This window comes from Carettochelys insculpta, chromosome 2 (assembly GCF_033958435.1).
Source record: "Carettochelys insculpta isolate YL-2023 chromosome 2, ASM3395843v1, whole genome shotgun sequence".
In the NCBI taxonomy this organism is placed as follows: Eukaryota; Metazoa; Chordata; order Testudines; family Carettochelyidae; genus Carettochelys; species Carettochelys insculpta.
In genome coordinates this window covers 71111872-71134766 of record NC_134138.1, presented here as the reverse complement: position 1 = coordinate 71134766, position 22895 = coordinate 71111872, and the positions used below count along the sequence as shown (strand labels likewise).

General features: G+C 40.7%; 1 protein-coding gene across 3 annotated transcripts in view; it reads left to right on the top strand.

The window, feature by feature from the left end:
• CHD7 (chromodomain helicase DNA binding protein 7) overlaps positions 1 to 22895 on the top strand; it is a 222973-nt gene that overhangs the window by 187607 nt on the left and 12471 nt on the right. For all 3 annotated transcript variants that reach the window (XM_074987153.1, XM_074987154.1, XM_074987152.1), the window contains 14 exons: positions 1559 to 1735; positions 3956 to 4099; positions 7648 to 7903; positions 12338 to 12548; positions 13184 to 13379; positions 13600 to 13767; positions 14047 to 14226; positions 14534 to 14644; positions 14725 to 14930; positions 15578 to 15777; positions 16412 to 16571; positions 20111 to 20200; positions 20671 to 20792; positions 22192 to 22321. In XM_074987153.1, coding sequence (XP_074843254.1) covers positions 1559 to 1735; positions 3956 to 4099; positions 7648 to 7903; positions 12338 to 12548; positions 13184 to 13379; positions 13600 to 13767; positions 14047 to 14226; positions 14534 to 14644; positions 14725 to 14930; positions 15578 to 15777; positions 16412 to 16571; positions 20111 to 20200; positions 20671 to 20792; positions 22192 to 22321 — 2351 coding nt within the window. The remainder of the gene's footprint in view (positions 1 to 1558; positions 1736 to 3955; positions 4100 to 7647; positions 7904 to 12337; positions 12549 to 13183; positions 13380 to 13599; positions 13768 to 14046; positions 14227 to 14533; positions 14645 to 14724; positions 14931 to 15577; positions 15778 to 16411; positions 16572 to 20110; positions 20201 to 20670; positions 20793 to 22191; positions 22322 to 22895) is intronic.

Sequence of the window (22895 nt, the reverse complement as noted above, 5' to 3'; positions counted from 1 at the left end):
GACACGGCTATTGTGGAGCACCCACGGGGACACATCTCGAAGAACCATCATTACTACAGGTGAGTAACTTCTCTTTCTACTGACATGGATCCAACCCCCTTCAATCCGTTTGAAAGAAAAATCTTTTTTCTGCTTCATCAGACGCCCCAGATAGGTTGGGATGACCTCGTTTGCCACCTGCAGATGAAAGGCACCAGGTGTCAGCAGGACTTGTGCTGCATATGCACTCCCTGGAGCTCAAAGCCATCTGGCTGGCCTGTGTGGCATTCGTGCAAATCTCTGCAGCACAGATCTTTATGGACAGCCTGTCTAGAATGTACTATATCATCAAGTGAGGATGTGCTTTGTCATCAGACTATGGACATGGTGTCATCAAAACACTCCCTCAGAGCACACACCCGTGCACATGCGTACACACACCTGTTCTGCATCAGCAATGACAGGGAAAATTTCTTAAGTGGGTCTGAGATGGTAACCTGCCAAGAGTGTCTGCAACAGAAATCTATCACAGAGCTGATACTTTGCCAGTGGAGGACTTCTGTAATTGATCTGGATGCCACAGAGGACAATGCCAAATCCTGTCCCAGAGAGGGCACGAACCTGGTCTTCTGTATTGGACTACCAGCTTCCTACGTGCCTTTTACCTGATTCTCTTGATACCTGTGGTGATATCCAAAGTCAGACTGGATAAGGCCATGCTAATCCTGATAGCTCCCTATTGGGCAAAGGTATTTTGACAGCTTCAGTTGATTACTTTAACTAATTGATAGCTATTGACATTGGAACTAAAATGTGTGTGGGAAGCTAACTTACATTATTTTTGTTGTCTGAAGAAGATTGTAAAGGAATAGAGGAGAATTCCAATCCATTATCTTCAGCATATTTCCAGAACAAATAGGTTTTTTGGATGCTGGTATAAGAAAAGTGCAGGATTAACTAAATGTGGTAAATGATGGTGACACCCCCAATAATCAGTTAAACTGTCCTATAAAACAGAAATACAGGGTAAATGTGTGCAAAGATCTTTGCACAGCTGAAAATCTGTCCCTTTCCAAAACTCTCTTTCTTAATATTAGATGAATTAAATGTGTAGTGAACACCGAGACATGAGTACCGACATGTCAATTAGCAAAATATGCACTATTCAGAAACAAGATGTCTTAGCACACCTCCAGTTTATTCAAAATGCTTGAAAGAACTGTCAAACACTGCTTTGATGGAAAAGGTAAGTATCTTGACAAAATAAGGGTAAAAACACTAAAACTTGGTGTTGCATTGATACGTTAATATTTTGTGGTGTAACATAACGTCACTGCAAAAAATGTATCATGCCTAGTATGCACTGGTCCTTATGCAAACTTTTTAAAAAATCCCAAAGCCTAAAGCAACAGACTTGTTTGTTTGCATACCTTTGTTCGAATGTCAGCAATAACTAAAATTAAACATATTGATTGGTGTAAGTTTGTGTCTTGTTATATGTGAAGTTTTAAAATTTGATCTTTTAATCTCCTTTATTTGTAAGTAAGGGTGTCTACTTATAATAATTGCTTTTTCCCAGGGTCGGGTAATAAAGGGGTCCTATAAGTTTCATGCTATCATCACTACATTTGAAATGATTTTGACGGATTGCCCTGAGCTGCGTAACATTCCATGGCGTTGTGTGGTAATTGATGAAGCCCACAGGCTAAAGAATAGGAATTGCAAGCTCTTAGAAGGACTAAAGATGATGGACCTGGTGAGTGCTTCTGTTCTTGAATCTTGCATACTTGCAGTAGTCCTGGTCAGTAATTCTTTAAGATAACTTTGCAAGCCTTTTCTGTTGTTATGCACTAAGTTGATTCAATTTTCAGAGAGGGAATTGTATGAAAAACTTTTCTGACAAAATTTCTAGCTAGACACATGGATATGTCTGTGATCCTTCCGTTCAACTGATCCCACCATTCTCCTAATTAAATTGATGTTGGAAGCTAGTTGTCTTGTATGAGTGAGGATTTCTCTGTTTTCCTTTCTTTCCCACTCTTTCTCCCATTTTATGCCACTTTGAACTCCCTTTGTGTCCTCCTTATCTCCTATCTACACGTTTTCATACCTCCCATCTTTAAAAATTGGCCACTTATCTACTTTAAATGCATAATTAATTAAAACATGGTGAGGAGAAATGAACTCTGGTGTAAAAGAGAGAAACTGCTGGGTTCCAATCCTGCCTCTGCTATAGATTTGATTTTCATGGGGAGGTAGTTAAAGGTGCCCCGTTTTCTTTAGCGTATTTTAAAAAAAGAAAAAAAAAGATTAAATTTTTTTGCTATAAGTGTTGATATTTTTGTTTGTGCTTTTGCTGGTGGTGTTTTTATTGACCTTGTTCACAGGGCTCTTAAGTCTTAATTAACTAATCTTTGTAAAGTATTTACATTATATTGGCTGTGTCTACACTAGCCCAAAACTTCGAAATGACCATGCAAATGGCCATTTTGAAGTCTACTAATGAGGCGCTGAAATACATATATTCAGAGCCTCATTAGAATGTCGGCAGCCACAGCACTTCGAAATTGACGCAGCTTGTCACCGTGCGGCTCGTCCAGACAGGGCTCCTTTTTGAAAGGACCCCACCAACTTCAAAATCCCCTTATTCCTATCTGCTGTTTGGAATAAGGGGATTTTGAAGTTGCCAGGGTCCTTTCGAAAAGGAGTCCCATCTGGACGAGCTGCGCGGCAGTGAACCGCATCAATTTTGAAGTGCCGCGGCCTCTGGCATTCTAATGAGGCACTGAATATGTATTTCAGCACTTCATTAGTAAACTTCGAAATGGCCATTTGCATGGTCATTTCGAAGTTTTGGGCTAGTGTAGACATAGCCAATATGTTTGAGAGGAAGCTGGACATATAGCTAAGGCAGTAGAATAGGACTATTAGGCCAGATGGGTAACTGCCACTTTCTAGTTCTACATGAGTAATGTGGAAATTTTACTATGGAAGTGGAGAGTGGAGTCCTGCTGCAGGATTGCAGTACTTGGCTTCTCTTCTGGGAGAACTGGTAACTACAGTAAACCTCAATTTAATGGACCCTGATTTAACAGATATAACAACAGTGGGGTTGATCCTGCTTGAAGCAGGGGGCTGGACTAGATGACCTCCTGAGGTCCCTTCCAGCCCTGTGATTCTGTGACTTTGAAAATAACAGACATGGTCTACGAGCCTTCCCCAACTCCCAAAATAAGAGCTGGCAACTCACCAGAGCTGCTGGAGCTGTCAGGGCTGGAAGAGCCAATGGAGTAGCTGGGGCCCCCAGGGCTGCCACAGCCTAGCTGTCTCTCCCAAGCCTGCTGCATTCCTCACGGGTCTCGGAAAGAGCACTCCCTAATACGCCTTGCAAAGTGCCTCCAGTCCTGCAGATTTGGATATAACGGACTTTTGGATTTAACACATACCCTTTCCCCCATTAGTCTGTTAAATCAAGGGTTTACTGTATTTCTAGCTGTCTTGTTAATGTAGTGAAAACCATTAAAGCCAGAGCAGACAGTCCCGCTGAAGAAGTTACCAGTGCTCTGATTTATGCTCTCAGGTTTCCTTGGAGCAGAATATTATTAATATAGTACATTGAAGGATTTCCATTGTATTAGTGATGACGACAGAGGGTCAGGGAAGAAGAGTTGGTAGCACCTGTAGCATCTCCCTACTTTAGAAGCCTGTAAGACTTGTGGAGGTGAGGGGTCATGCAGCACAGATAAGTCAGACAGGACACTGGCTGGTGAGTAAAGGACCTGTCTTTTGTAAGATGCTGAGTGGAGTGCCTGGACTGATTTGGAGCTAGTGCCCTTGGAGGAAGGCTAGACTGTTTGGTGTGTCAAAAGGTTTTCAAAAACTATAGTGTTGGAGGCGTTACTGCATAAGGGAGAAAAACGTAAGGAGAAAATATCTGCATAGATTGATTCTAGTCAACTCCTTCTTTCTCCTGAAGGAACACAAGGTTCTGCTTACTGGTACCCCACTACAGAACACTGTAGAAGAGCTGTTTAGCTTGCTTCATTTCCTGGAGCCAGGTCGCTTCCCATCAGAAACCACATTCATGCAGGAGTTTGGTGATCTGAAAACTGAAGAACAGGTAAGGTGACTCATGCACGTTACTTCCCTTCTCTTAATCCTGCTGCTGTAAATTTTATTACTTAATTATTATTACAAACAAAACAGTAGATCTTAAATAGAATAGTAAAGGAGAAAAATCTTTTCCTAGTGTATTCACTTTGTGCATTAGTATACTTTCTGAAATAAATTTCACTCGTTCTTTTGTTTAGTCAGTCATATGTGTAGCACCAAGCAGCTCAAAAATGCTTTCGAAAGGATTTTAAGAATGACCAGGGGACCGGTGTGGTAGCATAAACAGCATTCACTGTTCTTGTTTTGTTTTGTTTTTTATTTTAGACTGACTATATTTCTAGTTGAAATTGTCCCTTGAACATGACAATAGACTAAGGGGCTGCTCCTTTTTCCCTTGAAACAAATGGAAATATTGTCATTCACCTCAGTGGGTATAGGATTAGGCCTGATCTCCTGTTAGTAACATAACCCAACGTGAACATTGTCTTGTAATCTTTATTCAGAAATATGCTACAGGAACCTCTTTCCTATCCGGCATTGTTATTTAGAACTCTCAAATAACCAGCATTTTAACCATATGTAAATTTTGGGTCAGTAGCCATGTTAATCTGTATCTGCAAATCAACAAGAAGTCCTTTGGCACCTTCTAGTCAAACAGATATTGTGGAGCATAAACTTTCATGGGCAAAGACCTGCTTCATCAGATGCACTCCACTACATTGCATCTGATGAAGTGGGTGTTTGCCCACGAAAGCTTATGCTCCAAAATATCTGTTAGTCTATAAGGTTCCACAGGACGACTTGTTATTTTTAAGTACAGTGAAAGTAAATATAAATAAATACAGCAAATACAGTATAAGTTTACCATGTACAATACTATTCTTATTGGTAAATAAAGCACTCTGAATAAATTTTTATTTTTCTTAATATCTAATCTTGTTTTTCTTTAGTGTTATGCATTCCTAAGTACACATCTTTATTATCCAGAATACTTGAATATCCAGCAACCTCTTGGTCCCAGGGCTGTCAGAGATGAAAGAGTTTAGAGTATTTTTGTGCTTCTCATTTAAAGAAATTAAGATTTCTAAAAATTCATGCAGCGTAACATAAAAATTGCTAAATTTAAATAAATTATAAGTACCAAGAGAAACTAATTTATAATATTGTATAAAACTACATTAAAAGGAAGCTACGGTTGCAAAGTTGAGCACTTAAATATTAGGAAATCCCAGGATAAAGGTTATCCAAGCAACTTTCATTTAGCCACCTTATGCATTATGATAGTCTTTAACTACGTGCTCACATACTTTTTCCAAAAGATCCTTTCCTGGTATGGCTTTAAACACCTTAAATCTGGTGGTGTGTTTTTTTATTTTTGTTTTTTGCATGCTTGACTTGTGACTAATTTTTCTTTTAAGACAGATTTTTATTTATTTTTTTTTTTTTGTTGTACATTTAAAAAAAAAACAAACTGGGAAAGAAGCAGTTGATCATAATGACCTCCTACACGTCGGGCCCAATGGGTAGTGGTCAGTGGCTCACTATCTAGATGGCAGTCGGTTTCAAGCGGAGTGCCACAAGGCTCAGTTCTGGGGCCAGTGTTGTTCAACATCTTTATTAATGACCTGGATGAGGGACTGGATTGCACCCTCAGCAAGTTTGTGGATGACACAAAAGTAGGGGGAGAGGCAGATACATTGGAGAGTAGAGAGAGAATCTAGAGTGACCTGGATAAACTGGAGGACTGGGCCAAAAGAAATCTGATGCAGTTCAACAAGGAGAAGTGAGTCCTGCACCTGGAGCGGAAGAATCCCAAGCATTGTTATAGGCTGGGGACTGACTGGCTCAGCAGCAGTATGATGGAAAGGGACCTAGGGGTTATCGTGGATGAAGCGCTGGATATGAGTATACAGTGTGCCCTTGTAGCCAAGAAGGCTAACAGCATACTAGGGTGTATTAGGAGGAGCATTTCGAGCAGATCTGGAGAAGTGGTTGTTCCCCTCTATTTGGCACTGGTGAGGCCGCATCTGGAATATTGTGTCCAGTTTTGGGTCTCCCAGTATAAAAAGAATGTGGATGTGCTGAAGCAGGTTCAGCAGAGGGCAACAAAAATGATTAGGAGGCTGGAGCACAAGACCTATGAGGATAGGCTGAGGGATTTGGGCTTATTTAGTTTACAAAAGGGAAAACATAGGGGTGAGATAATAGCAGTCTTCTGCTTCCTGAAGAGGAGGTCTAAAAAGGAGGGTGAGAAACTGTTCTCAGTGGTGTCAGATGGCAGAACAAGTAGTAATGGTCTGAAGTTGAAGAGGGAGAGGTGTAGGTTAGATATTAGGAAAAACTATGTCACCAGGAGGGTGGTGAAGCATTAGAATGCGTTGCCTCGAGAGGTGGTGGATTCTCCATCCCTCAAGGTTTTTAAGTCCTGGCTGGACAAGGTCCTGGCTGGGATGACTTAGTGGGGGTTGATCCTGCTTGAAGCAGGGGATGGACTAGATAACCTCCTGAGGTCCCTTCCAGCCCTATGATTCTATGTGACATCCGCACAGGGAGTCGTTGGAGTTACAACATAGTCCTGTACCACTTGAACTAACAAAGTTACAGATAGAAAGATGCTCTAGTCGTTAGGAACCATACATAAGAGAGGGATGAGGCATGTCACATTGGCAGTGGATTTTATAGTTATTTGCTGCACAGCAGATGAATGGTGGGACTTGAGAATCAGTAGAGCAGTGGGACTGGAAGGGAGAGATCTACACTCATGCTAAAACTAAGTGTTATCTAGACCATTCCTGTCAGGTGTTCGTCTAAACCGCTCTTAAAAATCTGCAATGATGGAGATTCGGCAACCTCCCTGGACAATTTAGAGCTTAACTACACTGACAGGAAGCTTTTCCTAATGTGCAACCTAAATCATCCCTGCTGACATTTAAGCCCATTGCTTGTCCTATCTTCACAGGTTAAGGGGACAATTTTTGTCCTTCCTCCTTGTAACAGCATTTTATGTACTTGAGAACTCTTATCATGTCCCCTCTCATTCTTCTCCAAAAACAAAGCCTAACTGTTATAGACAGTTATACTGTTTATAAACTGTTACACTGTTTGTCTCCTGGTATATCAGTTGCCATGATTGGGATGCAATGAGGCTTCTTGCCTTGGGTAAATTTTATTCAAATGAGATGTAGTTGATATCCTCAAATACATGGTCATAACAAAGGAAGAAGTTTATCAGCCAGAAATAATACCACAATAATACATTTTTAACTAGTCTTGTGAATCCCTAGGGTAACCAAAAGAGAATTGAGTCATTAACGTGTTGTATGAAAATCTTCCTTTTTGAAACCCAGAAGTATCTGAGTTATGGAGAATGGAGTAGAAAGTGGAATGAAGGAAATTTTAGAGGTTCATGAACTGCCGGTGTTAAGGCAATGCATGTGGGAGAAATAACCAGAGCATCATCTTAAAACTGAACATGGTATAATATCATTTTGAAAATAAAAGCTTAGTATTTAAGACTTCCATTACACAATTATTTAGTAAAGATCTGTCTCCTAGGTTCAAAAGCTACAAGCCATTTTGAAGCCGATGATGTTGAGGCGTCTCAAAGAGGACGTGGAGAAGAACTTGGCCCCCAAAGAAGAAACAATCATTGAAGTTGAGCTGACAAACATTCAGAAAAAATACTATCGTGCTATTCTTGAGAAGAATTTCACATTTCTCTCCAAGGGTGGTGGTCAAGCTAATGTACCTAATCTTTTAAACACTATGATGGAACTAAGAAAATGCTGCAATCATCCATATCTTATTAATGGTAGGCCTGCATTTTGACCCCCTTTCTCTCACAATAGCAAATGGGGGCGGGTTTCAAGATATTATAACTGTATTATGCTGTGCACACTGATGTAGTTTCTCTCCCTTTCCATCAAAAATTCACAAAGGTACTTCATGTCTTGACAAAACTCATACAATGTTGTCATCTGATTATTTTCCCTGAGCTGAGTGACAAAATGTTTCTCTTTAGATGTCATTGTGGGTCTAGGTCCAAGTTCAGGACCAACGTTTGGAAAAGTTTTTGGTCACGTAGCCCTGGTAAATTGAGATTATTATGCTTGTTTTATCTAACTTTTTTAATCCTCTCTCCCACTCCACCGCCACTTCAAATCCAGCATGACTTTAGTAGCTAATACGTCAAACCACTCAAGTTAGAGATTATTGCTGTATGTCACTTCAAAGCTGCAGTTGGGCACATCACATCTTCTAGCTCTAGTGAATCTTGATAGAGAAGTTAAAATAGTTTCTGAATTAAACTTGTTGTCGGGTAAGAAGTGATGATCAGACATAAAGTTAAAGCAGAAGTTTCATGTCCTGATAACAGTAGGAACAAGTTCTGGAAATAATATTTCCATTTATAAAATACCAGATTTTAATTGTCCTTGGTCTTTCACTCTCACGTTACTGTTTCAGATCAGTACAGAATATAGCAAGTATGTGATGGTGGCCTGGGGTATGCCTTCATTGCTAGCTAATACAAGGTAGCTAAATAAAGTATGCTAATTTACATGTGTTTGGTGATCAAACCCATTATCTGCTTTTTGTGGACAAGGTAGTCACACAAATCTCATCCTCCTACTGAGTTCCTGCCTACCAACTCCTCTTCCCTTTCCCTCAGTAATCTATCATGTGTTGTTTGATTTGATGCTAATTGTAAGCTCCCTTATTTGAGGGCCATTTCTATACAGCTGCATGCACGACCATACTGCTAAGGAAACTATTTTTAGTTTTGAGTACTGTGAGGCTTCCAAATTGTGTTGCTCAGCTAAATTTTCTTGCAGTATTTTTTAATAGAGGAAAAAGAAGTGATTTATATGATTTGGTATTTTGGAGTATCTTGTGTTTTGTGTTTAAAGCTGTGCTGCAGGTTATTCTTTGGATATTTTGCCTCAGTTCTGCAAATACTGTGACTCTTGAAGCCACTGAGTCATATTCAGCACAGTTGGCATTGACTGGAGTGATGTGCAGTATTTTATGGGAAATGCTGTAAAGTTCATGAGAGCTTCTGCAAGCATGCACTGTTGTACATGAAAGTTTTTTGCTTGGCTTTTTCTTTTAATCAGCAATTTTTTGGTCAAACTGGTAAATTAAGTATCTTATTTTATATGAGGTGTCCTATGTAAATTTGAGGCAGCTTTTCACAATACTTTTCAATTATATTTAATATATAGTAGAAATTGTGTGGTTGAAGTTGCATGGTATTTCTTACGTTTCCTTGTTTGGGTGAGCCTATTCCATGGGGAGTCAGCAGAAACTGTTTAGATTCCTCTAATTGTAGGGAATGGCTGCGTTTTCTGCGAGTTCTGAGACATCCTAGTGTGTGTGTTTGCTAGACTCACAAGCAGTGATTTTTCCCTAACAAGCACTCTCGAGGGCTAATAGATCGTTTCTCTTCCCCAGATCCTGGAGAGCCAGCAGCAGTGTGTCTCTCTCTGCCGATCCTTGCTGCAGTGTTGTGGCACATGGTGGGAGGGCTTAGCATTCTCTTGCCCTCCCTCCATTGTGGGCCCCCACAAGTAATTTTTGATAGGCCAGTGTTCTCACGCTCTCCAGTTTGGTAGTCCTCACATCCCACTTCTCTCACCCACCCAGCCCAAAGATAGCCTGAAGCAGAAGGGAGAGAATAATGTTGGTGGTGTTAGTTTATAATCAGCCAAAGATATCTGATACTTCTCCCCAAAAGAAATTCCCAAGTAGGGACAGTGGAGACAACGGGAGGGTGAGGAGTACAGAGGGCAAGGTGGGTGCATTCTTTGACAGAGGTTGTTGTGGAAAGGTACATTGTGTGGTTGCAGATGTCCATGTGTTATCTAACCAACTCTGACTCTTTTTGACGTTCCTCAATAGCTGCATTTGTATGTGGGTTTGCTATGGTGTGTATGACTTAAGATGTCGTTTTATATGTAGGTTGACTACATATAAATATAAGGGTTTGCATGTTTTTGTTCATGTCTTAGTAGTATAGTAAACCCCCGCTTTACATGATTTTGACATATGCATTAATCATATTAACACAAACGTCGAAATCCCAGGCTCCAGCTCCCCACTTCCCCCAGCTATGGGAAACCAGGGGGTGCCACTGCTGGGAGATGGGGGTGGGGGGGACGGGGGAAGCCCCTCAGCCCCAGGGAGTCAGGAGCAGCAGCACTTTGTCGGTTTCCCAGCTCCCACAAGCAGCAGGGAACCAGGACACTGACCAGGTGCTGCTGTGCCTGGCTCCCTGGGGCTCAGTGGGAGCCAGGAAAGTGACCAGGCACTGCTGAGTCTGGCTCCAGGCTCTCAGGGGCTTAGAGGAAGAAGGAGGGGTCCCCCTCTCCAGGCTTACACACAAAATGTGAGTTATTTGGGGGAGGGGGGGTTGTGAGGATTGCATCCCCCGTATAACTTGGGGTTTTACTGTATAACTTGAGCATAGGTTTCACAGCTGATAGAGGAAGGTTGAGTAGATCTAAATGATGTGGCTGAATAGTACTCTACGTAAGATGGCTGGTAGCCTACTGTCGGCTTGCAGCATGGTTTTTGGTAAAGTATTTGACTCTTGTACTATATAGGTCAGGATGGCTGCATATTTTACAACACCAAGAAGGGATTCTAGATGGAGGCTAGGCTGGAAGATGTGTCTAATTCTACTCTTCTTGCCTGATTTCATCATGCTACTTTAATAAGTTGACATTCTTGTGCAGAGTTGACACCATAAGGATGAATGATTAGTTAGTCTGGTGGGAAAGAACCTACCTATGAGCTTCAGCTGAAGATGTTTCTGTTTGTGAGCCGTTTCACATGCACTATTCATGTGAATTCTGTTACAACAATCCTAGGGGTGCTGATGTTTGCTGAGCAATTCTGGTGTCTGCCCAGGTAACCTGGCCTACATTCTATCATATGCACTCTGTCCTCCTTGTTTGATGTAGAGTTGTCAGTCATATTGGAAATCTATTAACTTTTATTCTCATTTCTTGGCTTGAGCTCATGAATAGGTGAGACAGTTCACTGGATGGACTGCTGGTTCAGTACACTGCCTGCCCCAGTTTGCGATCACATACGTTTAATCTATGAAGGGAACTCAAAAAAAGGGGGTCAATAAAAGTGTATCATGTTTTGTCCTCCTTACCCTCAATCATGTTGCACAAGGCAAATGTCCAAGATGGTCTGTCCACAACTCTAAAATATATAATTTTAAAAACAGCTTTTGTACAAGATTTGAATGAGAAAAATGTTCGTTGTTCAAAAGGATCACAGAAGAACTATTTCCTTGGATGTGGAATCACCTGAAAGCAAATTGGAAAAATACCCTATGTGAAGCTTCTTGCACAGCTGACAGTAACTATCTGATGTGCTTTTAGTGGTCTGTTTAGTTCGTAGTGTGCAGGTGTCTACATGATTAACCTCTATTCAAAATGGCTGCCTTGTTGGCAGCCTCACAAGAGAGGTCAAAAAGAGAATGGGCTTGGAACTTGAACTACCTTTTGTCTCAGGCAGTTTTCTTAGCCATAGGAGTCTTACATGGAAAAGAGGGACTCAAAAACATGTGCGCGCTTGTAAGTGTGTGTGTTTATTGGATAGCTCTGCAGACTAAGCAGAGAGGAAAGAATATGTGCAGTGAGAAGAAAACTAAGTAGAAGGTAAAACAAAACAATTTCACAGCTCTTTACTTTTCCAGCTAAATATTTTGTTATCTGAGCTTGGGCTCTGTGAATGTACAGTGGCAGTAGCAGGTGTCTGCAGCTTCTACACTTACATACATATATATTTTAAAACTAAATACAGTTTCTTAATACTATGTGAGAATATTCATCTTTCACATTTACTTTTGTTTGTTCAGTTGCTTTTTCTATCCCTTAAATATCTATTATAAAATTGTTCAGTGTCTGTCTGGTACACGTCTTCTATTTTATAAAACTTCTGGTTTGACGTTCTCTTGCTGGAATACTTCTGTTTCTAATAGTCAAAGTTCATTTGGTTGGGAGGGGTTTAATGCCTAATATTTTTTTGTTGACAGCTAAGATCCCCTTTTTCGTTCATGTGCATTGGATCTGTGTGCCTGTGTGTATGTTTAGGTTAGTATATTTGTGTAAATGTTTATGTACATAATACCTAAAACATTCCTGGAGCTTACACAGAGTATTGAAGGCAAGCTCATTGTTTGTTATTAAAACCTTTACACTATTCATGTATTGCTGTCCAATCTTTGCAGGTGCTGAAGAGAAAATTTTGGAAGAGTTTAAAGAAACACACAATGCCGACTCTCCAGATTTTCAGCTCCAGGCAATGATCCAGGCTGCTGGCAAGCTAGTACTGATTGACAAGCTGCTGCCAAAACTGAAGGCTGGTGGCCACAGGGTGCTTATCTTTTCCCAGATGGTGCGTTGCTTGGACATACTGGAAGACTACCTCATTCAAAGACGGTGAGAACAACAATACAATGCAATTCTAAATAAATTGCATTTTCCTCAGTGGCCAGAGTATTTAACCTGTGGATGATCTATATTGTTAAAGATGGCACTTAAACATGTAGCAGTGTTACGCAGTAATGATCTGGCTAAAACAAAAAGCATACCTGTAATTGCAAAGGTGTGTGGTATTTCTTCATGGCAGTGATGTTTTAGAACCTTAAGGGACCACCTTTTAATTTATTGTTTAGATAGATTGTCCCTCTGCAGTTTACTGTAATGATGGCTAACTCTAGCTCAAAGGTCTGTTTCACTGTCGCGGGAGAGCTGTTTCTGCATTGAAAGTTGCTCAGAAGAAGAGAATGAAGTATTTTCTTCACGTTTGGACACAGTTAATTATAAAGTAGACACTTTCTACTTTGCTGAGAAAGCGGAAGAGGTGATATCTTTTAGTGAAACAGCTTCTGTTAGTGAGAGACACAAGCTTTTGAGCAACATAGAGCTGTTCTTCGGGTCTCTACATTGTTGGAATTTAGGTGGCCAAGTAGTCAAGCTGAGATTTTTCTTTAAAAAAAGAAAGTAGGAAGATAGTAGGAAGCTATCAATGAGACAACGATACTAAAATTCTGCTTATAATGCAACTTTTTCAGGTACCCATACGAGCGAATTGATGGTCGAGTAAGAGGCAACCTTCGTCAGGCAGCTATTGACAGGTTTTCCAGACCTGATTCTGATAGATTTGTTTTCCTGCTGTGTACAAGGGCAGGAGGTTTAGGCATTAATCTTACTGCTGCTGACACCTGCATCATCTTTGATTCAGACTGGAATCCCCAAAATGACCTCCAGGTAATATTGTGAGAGGCAATTCTTGTTAAACTTTTCTTGAGTTTTCGGTAGTGTATTTTTCTACCTAGTTATGAGAAACTGTTATTGCTCCTTAAACTTTTAAGCTTGACAATCATATTTTAAATTTTTGAGTGTTTAAATTAAATATACTAAGTTCTAGGCATTGACTTTTCATTTCAGTATAACTTGTAACTCTGTATTCCTTCTTATGCTTCTCCAGGCTCAAGCTCGATGCCACAGAATTGGACAGAGCAAATCAGTGAAAATCTACCGGTTGATTACACGGAATTCTTATGAAAGAGAAATGTTTGACAAAGCTAGTTTAAAGCTGGGCCTTGATAAAGCTGTACTGCAGTCTATGAGTGGAAGAGAAAATGCTACAAATGGGGTGAGAATATGTTCAAGCACAGACTTCCAAAGGTCATAAATATCATATTTCTTGCTTACTGTAGTTGTAGTTAAAGTTCATGAGGAGGTGAGTAAAATTGGTTAAACTTTTGTTTTATTGTTCTTTGCAGAAGTTAAGCACAACAAATCTGAGTAGTTTTTATTGACATGTTAGAAGTTTACAGTTTTTAAGGGCTAAGTAAAAGACAAACTGGTCTTGCTATGTGATGTAAACAATGACATTTCCAAGCAGCCTTTTGTCTCTCCTTCTAAATTATAGGTACAGCAGCTTTCTAAGAAAGAAATAGAAGATCTTCTACGAAAGGGGGCTTATGGTGCTCTTATGGATGAGGAGGATGAGGGTTCCAAGTTCTGTGAGGAAGACATTGATCAGATTCTCCTAAGGCGAACGCACACAATTACTATTGAGTCTGAAGGCAAGGGCTCAACATTTGCAAAGGTGTGCTTTGAAATATGAAGACAAAGTTGATAAAATATTACCTTTCTGCATGAATTTAGCTTTTAGATTTGGGCTGTCTAACTTACTGTTGCCTGTTGATGAGGCAGTGTAACTCTTCATATAAGTGTATATTTGACGTTTCAGCATGTCCAGTCGCTATGTTTTGGTGTTTTCAGAATGTGAACTTTAAAGGACGCTACTTTTTTTTCTTTTATAACATAAATTTGAAAATGTAGTTTTGTTTACAACTAAAAATGGAATGTTCTTCATGGGGCTTATATGGTAAAGAACTCATTATATTTTCTAGGCTAGCTTTGTTGCATCTGGAAACAGGACAGACATCTCCTTGGATGACCCTAATTTCTGGCAGAAGTGGGCTAAGAAGGCTGAGTTGGATATTGATGCCTTAAATGGAAGGGTGAGGTCTTTATACAAGTTCCTAATTTATTTAAAACAGGATTTTTCTGAGTTTTCATGTTCACTTTGCTTTCATTTTAGAACAACCTAGTTATTGATACACCAAGAGTAAGAAAGCAAACCAGACTGTATAGTGCAGTCAAAGAAGATGAACTAATGGAGTTTTCAGACCTGGAAAGTGATTCTGAAGAAAAGCCTTGTTCAAAGCCCCGTAGACCTCAGGACAAATCCCAGGGTTATGCAAGGAGTGAATGTTTTAGAGTGGAGAAGAACCTTTTGGTCTATGGGTAGGTAGAATTTCTTGAAAGGATATATTAAAAAAAAAAAAAATCTTTTTTTACACCAGCACAAAGAGAGCTGTCAATAAACGTTCTGAAGCATGCAAGTCTTATAATTTCTAATCAGTAACCAAAAGCATCATCTAGTACTATGCTGAAATCCAGTTAATGAACTAGACACTGAACTAATCTCATGGCAGGTAGCCTAGTTTAAGTCCTTATGTCTTCACAGGCAGGTATCTATGCATGGCTACCCTCATGGTGGGCTTTCATTGTCACTTTGTCTCTTTTTTCCTAGAAAGATTGCATGTGATTATTATGAAATAGTGACCCCAAAAATCCCAAAATTGTACTATGCTTGAAATCCCTGTTTATACCTCCTTAGAAATATTTCTGTTAGACTTGTGTATCTTATTATTACCAGTATAATTTGCTTGTAGCTTTAACGAGCAGTGACCTTATTGTGTGCTCTGTTAAATAAGCATTCGTAACTTTTAGTGCTGGAAGTTGGATTTCCTGACATGACTCAGAAATGCAAAATGTGTTAATACAAGTAAAGGGGCTCCCAACCCACTTGGCACTCAGGGATTAAAATTAAAGTAGCAAATGGAAATCCCAGTGCCAGAACTATATTCTTGAGGATAATTTTCTTGTAGGTGGGGTCGATGGACAGACATCCTCTCACACGGGCGTTATAAACGTCCGCTGACAGAACAAGACGTCGAAACCATCTGTCGGACAATCCTGGTGTATTGTCTTAATCATTACAAAGGGGATGAAAATATCAAAAGTTTCATATGGGATCTGATCACTCCAACTGCAGATGGACAAACGCGAGCCTTGGTTAATCACTCCGGTATGTCACCCACCAGACCAAGTTAACGTGCAAGTGGGGAGCAGGGATGGGATCTTCCTGCAGTGATAACCTCTTTTAAAAATGTGTCCATGCTGATTTGAGATCGGATCTAGTCATAGCTAACAAGCTTAGCAAGGGAAGACTGGTTATTTGTTTGGGAGCTCTCGAAGGGACATATTATGTGCTGGGGGAAGTGGTATTGGTTCAGTGGGTAGTACTCACTCTTGAGTCGGAACTAAGCCAATATCCGGAATGGGTTTAGAGGGTGTTGTGCTGCTGGAGGTGCTCTCTGTCAAATAAGACGTGAATCATAGATCCGGACCACCTGCGCTCGTGAGTTCCCATGACAATTTTCACAGATGCAGGGAACTTAACCCCAGTGTTCTGTCCAGATTCCACCTGGGGTAGTTGTATTCTTCAAAGCTAAATTCTTCCTATAGTTCCAGCCACATTGGTATTCAGAGATTCCTGTACTAAACTGTTGTGTTGCCACTCATTGTTAGTTTTCATGTTCTATCTCAGGCATAGCTGCAGTGATAGTGTTTATATCAGTTTGTTGGTAATGCACATTGGGGTCCTTGGGACTGAACTTCTGCAATTCAGAGGCTCAGAAATGTTGGGGAATATTTTGTAGGTCTATCTGCACCAGTGCCCAGGGGAAGGAAAGGCAAAAAAGTGAAAGCCCAGAGTTCACAACCAGTATTGCAAGATGCTGATTGGTTGACAAGCTGTAACCCAGATGTCTTGTTTCAAGAGGACAGCTATAAGAAACACCTCAAACATCACTGTAATAAGTAAGTGTGTTAAAGTAAGCTTACAGTTACTGTGTGTGAACCTTCATTTAGCTATCTTCTAATAGAGCCAGAGGTTCACATAGTGGGGCTGTGAACTGCAGTACATTGCTGTTGACTCTGTGAGGAAGCACCACATCAGTTCGTAGGAGGCCAGAGTGATTGACTGTAAGTTTGTTTGTTTTTTCTGGATGAATGGCCCAACAAAGACATTTCAAGAAGAGTTCATTTTGCTTACTGAATGAGAGATCCTTCATTATTCACAACATGGCAAAAAAGAGGAGAGGATCCTACATTTGACAGCCTCTCCAGTGATGTGTGGCAGCAAAGTTATCCATAACAGTTCTGTTTCTAGCTAGTTCTCTACAATTCTTTTTACTTTCTCTTCCCAGTCTCCCATGACCACATCACCTTTTCCTTGAGTCCCTTCATGTGTGATCTTGGCCCTCACCACACCAAACTGAGTCAGCACGCTGTTGCAGCTCACCCTTATATACACGCCTCACTTTCTCTTACTCTTCTTGAACTCTTACTGTTCCTTTTGTCATCTTCCCAGCTTTGCTGTGCTCTGTTCTTGAAACAAAGTTCAACTTTTAGCCTCCTAAGCTTCCACTTCCCTGCTAATCCCTCCTTAAAACAGCTGCTTTGACAGTTTTTCCAATCTTACTTTTCCCATCAAATTTCAATATCCATTCCTCCTTGAATTGTTGTTCTAACTCTAGACTTTCTAAATTTGCAGAAACTATCCTATTGGGTTTTTTTTCTTTTTCTTTTTTAATTCTCTGTTTTGGTGCTAAGTAAATGTAAAATAGGAACAACTACCTGAATTCTTTTTTCTTAGTTTTTGTAGTGTCTTAGGCTATGCCTACACTTATGGCATCGTGTACAATAAGGATACAATATAAAGCAGGCGTGTCCAACCTGTGGCCCATGGGCCGCATGCGGCCCTGGACAGCTAGTAATGTGGCCCCACAAGATCATAAACTTTTAACATTATTATGTGATTTATATGCATTAACTATATTATATATTCTGTACGCGGCCCAAGACTATCTTCACTCAATGTGTCCCAGGCAAGCCAAAAGGTTGGACGCCCATGATACAAAGCCTACACACCACAGTGTAAGGCAGGCTGCACCCAGTATTGTCTCATAGAATGTAGCTGTAGACTGCAGTAAAAAGCCTTCCTGGTGCCCTAGCCTTTCTGGATAGTAACTGCAGACCTAACTTTAGTAGTTGGGTATTTTGTCACTATCTTTTTATCGTGTGCTGATTCTCTTCGGCATGTCAGCTGTGCATGCTGTGCCCCAGAGTCTCTACAGGATTCTACAAGATCTTCGACCTAATTCTTCCCCACCCCAAAAAAAGCCTCTTGTTTTTGCATGGTTACTTTACCATACTGATATCCATGAATATATAATACATTGACGTGCCACTGAGAGGCTTTTATGACCTATGCTGCATGTCTTAATTACCACTGTCATACTATTTAAAAGAAGTTATCGGTACTGAAAGAGATTCTTTGAGCATGTCCTTGGGCATAACAGTTCTTCTGCAGTTGAAGAGAATGAGTTAAGCCACTTAAATGGTTTATCAGGTATTTCCAATATCTTGGTGTAGCTAAGAGAAAGTTTCTACCTACTGGTGAAAATAAACAACATGCAAATCTGGGGGCCCCAAAAGCCCTTCTGATTCTTCTAAACTGTCCCTCAAATCCACTTAGTTATTTGAAGGGCAAATGAAGGTACTATTTAACTCCTGCATCACAGCTGTCCCATTCAGCTGCCACCTAGGTGTCCTGCCCCTTCCTATATCAACCTATACCTCAGAATCATAGACTTCCCAGTTGTCTTCCTTAATAGTATCATAACACAATTAACACTACCGGGAAAGCTGATGGCAGGTCATTTTGCAGGACCATTTTCAGTCCCAGTCTGATCCCTTCCCAGATTCACAGGGAATGTGAGTAATGTCAGAGACAACATGTTTAGCCTCGGGTGAAGTGGAGGAAGCTCGGTGCTGACTCAAATGAATCCCCTCTAGAGGATGCTGGAGTAGGAAGCAGCCAAAAATGGCGCTATAAGGATCAACATTCTGTCCTTCTGTGTGACAATTACATACCAGTTTGATGCATTGGGCTTTTGAAAGAGGCAGTGGAATAGCCTGAGGAAATCTTTCCCCTCTTTTCCTTCCCTTCTTCCCTTCATACTTGGCTTGATATAACAACTGCTGTTATTCACCTGCTTTTGTCATTATATGTGGTCTTCAAAAGTCGCGAAGCCCGCACAGACATATCTGGATATCTCCAGCTATGAGCCCCGGAGGGATCCCTGTGAGTGTACGGATGAAGTGGGTTGAAACTTTGACACCTGTGTTTTGAGTAGTGGACACCAGACTCTTTCAAATTCCAGCCACAACCTAATCCCTGCTACCTTCATAGGACTTCTTTAAATCACGCACTCAAAACTGGATATTTGCTGTTTAGGGGCTCTCAAAATCGGTGGTCGTTTTCAGTTTTTACATGCAAGCTGGTAATTTGATTACTGCCTTTCTGATCACCTTCCCTATTCCAGAAGAAGCAGCAGTTCAACAGTTGGTGTGATGACTGCAAATTCATCTTCAGAGGGTGGGCTGAACAATCCATTGTCGTTAGCATTGATGTTACTTCATTAATTGGGCAGCAGGGGGTGTCCTTATTGGGTAAATGTACTGAGCATGTTTTCCAGGTAGATTTTTGCTATAAAGAATGCTTTCCTAGCCATCTTCAAAATCCAGTCCCTGCCATTTCCAGTTGTCTAAACGTTGACTGTGATAACTTGATAATGGTTCAAAAATTGTAGAATTTTGGAAATGAGACAGTAAACCCGAATAACTAATATCCACTTTCCACTAGCAGTTATCTAGATGCACAGGTAAAATAAAATAACTTCAATAGAAAAATGTAACAACTAATATTTACTAAAGGAAATTTGGGGGGGGCGGGGTTTGGGTTTTTTTCAATCTGTGAAGCAAAAAGTTGTATAATCTGAAAAACCTGACATTCCATATTGAGGGTTTATGGTAAGGTAGTAAAACCAGATTTTATATCTCGTTTATTCCTTCAACTTCTGATGTGCTTCCAAAAATGGTATTAAGGCAGCAGCTGAGGAAATTTTATGAGATAATGAAGCAGAACAGTTACTGAAAGCCATCTGCTCAGTTGTTTACAAACTTGCTTCAATACTTCAGAGGCAGTGGTAGAGTACGTGTTTAAACTTCACAAGCTGCACTAGGTAGAACTAAATGAAATGCGCCTGGGCTGGGTTGAGCTCGATCCCTCTCTGTGCAATGTAAGCGGTTGCCAGGCAGGCCTGTTGGAAGCCAGCAGAAAGCACCACACAGAGGTGATTATGTGCCACCATCTGTCACGCTTCAAGCCTACCATACAGCATGGCTAATCAGCCTTGGCAGGATGATGGATGAACAGCAGCAGCTGCCAAAAGCCACTGTTGGCAAACAGTCCTGAAGTTAAGAACTTTTTCCCCCTCTGCCTTCCTCTCCAGGGTCCTGCTGCGTGTCCGCATGCTGTACTATCTAAGACAAGAAGTTATAGGGGACCAAGCAGACAAGATCTTAGAGGGTGCAGATTCAAGGTTAGTGCAAGTGCTGGTTTATTCTTTGCTTTATAACATTGAATAATATAATCTGAAAATACTATGTGATATTTTAAAGACCTTCATGACCCATCAACTTACACATCTATTTTCAAGCAGCCTGTTAAATCATTAAGCACTGGGTATTCGGGAGGGGAGGGAAGACATCAGGGACAAAGTGGGGTTTTGAACTTTGTTCATATTCACCCACTGCTTACAACAATGAATATGTATTTTAAAGTTAACATCAAATGCAATTCATTTCATTCTCTTAGACAGTCTTTAAACATTAAACTCCAAAATAATTCTGAAGTTGGTCCATTTTTCATTATTTTGAGGTATCTGGATTTTAGATTTTGTTCCTATAAATGCATGTTTGCTAAATAGTGTTTAGCACTTCATTTTAGTGCACATAGTTGTCGTGCTTAGTCTTTCGAAACTAATTTTTTTTTTGGGGGGCGGAAAAAAAGGTACCACTGTCATTCCAGTGAAGTAGACGTGTGGATACCTGAACCGTTCCATGCTGAGGTTCCTGCAGACTGGTGGGATAAAGAAGCAGATAAATCCCTTTTAATTGGAGTATTCAAACATGGTAAGTGATGTCTCACTCTGAGCAAAATACAGTTGTAAGTCTCTGTGTGTTTAAAGCTATCCAGTCATAATATTAACAAATATAGTTCCAAAGAACTGTTGGCTTCTATCTCCTTTTTTTCCCCTTGTATTAAAAAAAAATCTAAAATGAGTTGTAAATATCAGATGCTGTTTTTAAATGTTTGCAGAACATTTGAGAAGAAAACATTACTTCCTTGGCTGTAAATAAAACAAAACCATATTTGTTTTAATAATAGCCAAGCAATACTATAGATCTCCATAAACTTTGCTTCCAGCACTGCTTCACTTGCTAACTCTGCCAACCAGTGTCAAAGTGGACGGTGGGCTTAACCTCTGCTATTAATCTGTACAAGTGCCTCCTGGGCTTTGTTCCAAGCAATATTTCACAAATGTCAGTGCTGAGAACTCCCGGCTCCCTTGAGTGGGATGCAGCCTTGTTAACTTTGAAAGGCTGGGGATGCAGAGCTGGCATGATATATACAGTGAGCGATTCCTGATTATAATCCCAATTCTCTGGAGGTTGCAGAGGTATTCTCAGCAGCCCAGCCTGACTAAAGGGGAGAATGATGGCTTATAAAACCTTTCATGATTACAGTTTGGCTTGAGGCTCTACAGCAGTTAGGTGCAGTGTGTTGTAGTACAAATCCTAATTGAATTGTGCTGTTCTGCCTATGTACAGCAGCTCTGTTTTGTGGGCTCAGCTGAGGCAAGTCTAGTCTAAAAATCATTTTCCTGCAGTGCACTGTTGGGATCTGCCATTTTCCATCTAGTCAACTTGGGCAGTAAAAAAAGCAAACAGCAGTTTGAAAACTATAGAGGAAAGAGTGTCATCTTACTGACATGCATCATCCTAAACCTAATAAGACAGGTTCGCTGGCCTTGTGTACAACCTATGTATGCAGCATTTTTTTCAGCCTATACTGTGGGTTCCGGCACAGCCAGAGCTGTAGCAGGGGTGGGGGCTGAGGATGGGGTTGAATGTGGAGAAGGGCTATAGAGCCCATAAGGTAACCGTTGAGAAGCTTTTCATGTGTCACATAAAATTGAATATGGGAACAAAGCCCTGAAAATTTTCCTGTTCATGGTATTCTCTATTTGTTACGAATGTGTTCCATTAGTACTTTTTGTACCAAAGTTACTCTCACGAGAATATTTTGTTGCATGAATAGAAAAAGAATAATTTCTAGGATCCTGAGTTCTTTTATGAAACACTTTGCCTCATCATCACCGAGACTTTGAAGAGAGGTTTGTCTTGTGAAAGTAAAACATGTACAAATTGTCCTTATAACATAAATCCTTGAGTTCAATTGTGGTATGATTTCTCCCTTTTTGTTTTTCCTTCTTCTCCCCCATCCTTTGTATCCTACTTCTGGGTACAGGCTATGAGAAGTACAATTCTATGAGAGCTGACCCTACCCTGTGCTTTCTGGAGCGGGTTGGTATGCCTGATGCCAAGGCCATAGCTGCTGAGCAGAGAGGGACAGACATGTTAGCAGATGGTGGTGATGGGTAAGAAGGAAATTCATAAATTTTATATAGGCATGAGTTCACTTACTGCATTTATATCTGCTTGAGGATACAAAGTGTGATAATGCGTTAACTAATACACCATAAAAGTACTTCCAATATTATTTTCATAGAAGCAAATAAATAAAGGCTAGCTTGAGATACCTTTGCGTATCAATAGCCATGTCTACACGTGCACGCTACTTCGAAGTAGTGGCACTAACTTCGAAATAGCGCCCGTCACGGCTACACGTGTTGGGCGCTATTTCGATGTTAACATCGATGATAGGCGGCGAGACGTCGAAGCCGCTAACCCCATGAGGGGATGGGAATAGCGCCCTACTTCGAAGTTGAACATCGAAGTAGGGCACGTGTAGCCGATCCGCGTCCTGCAACATCGAAATAGCGGGGTCCGCCATGGCGGCCATCAGCTGAGGGGTTGAGAGATGCTCTGTCTCCAGCCCCTGCGGGGCTGTATGGTCACCATGTGCAGCAGCCCTTAGCCCAGGGCTTCTGGCTGCTGCTGCTGCAGCTGGGGATCCATGCTGCATGCACAGGGTCTGCAACCAGTTGTCGG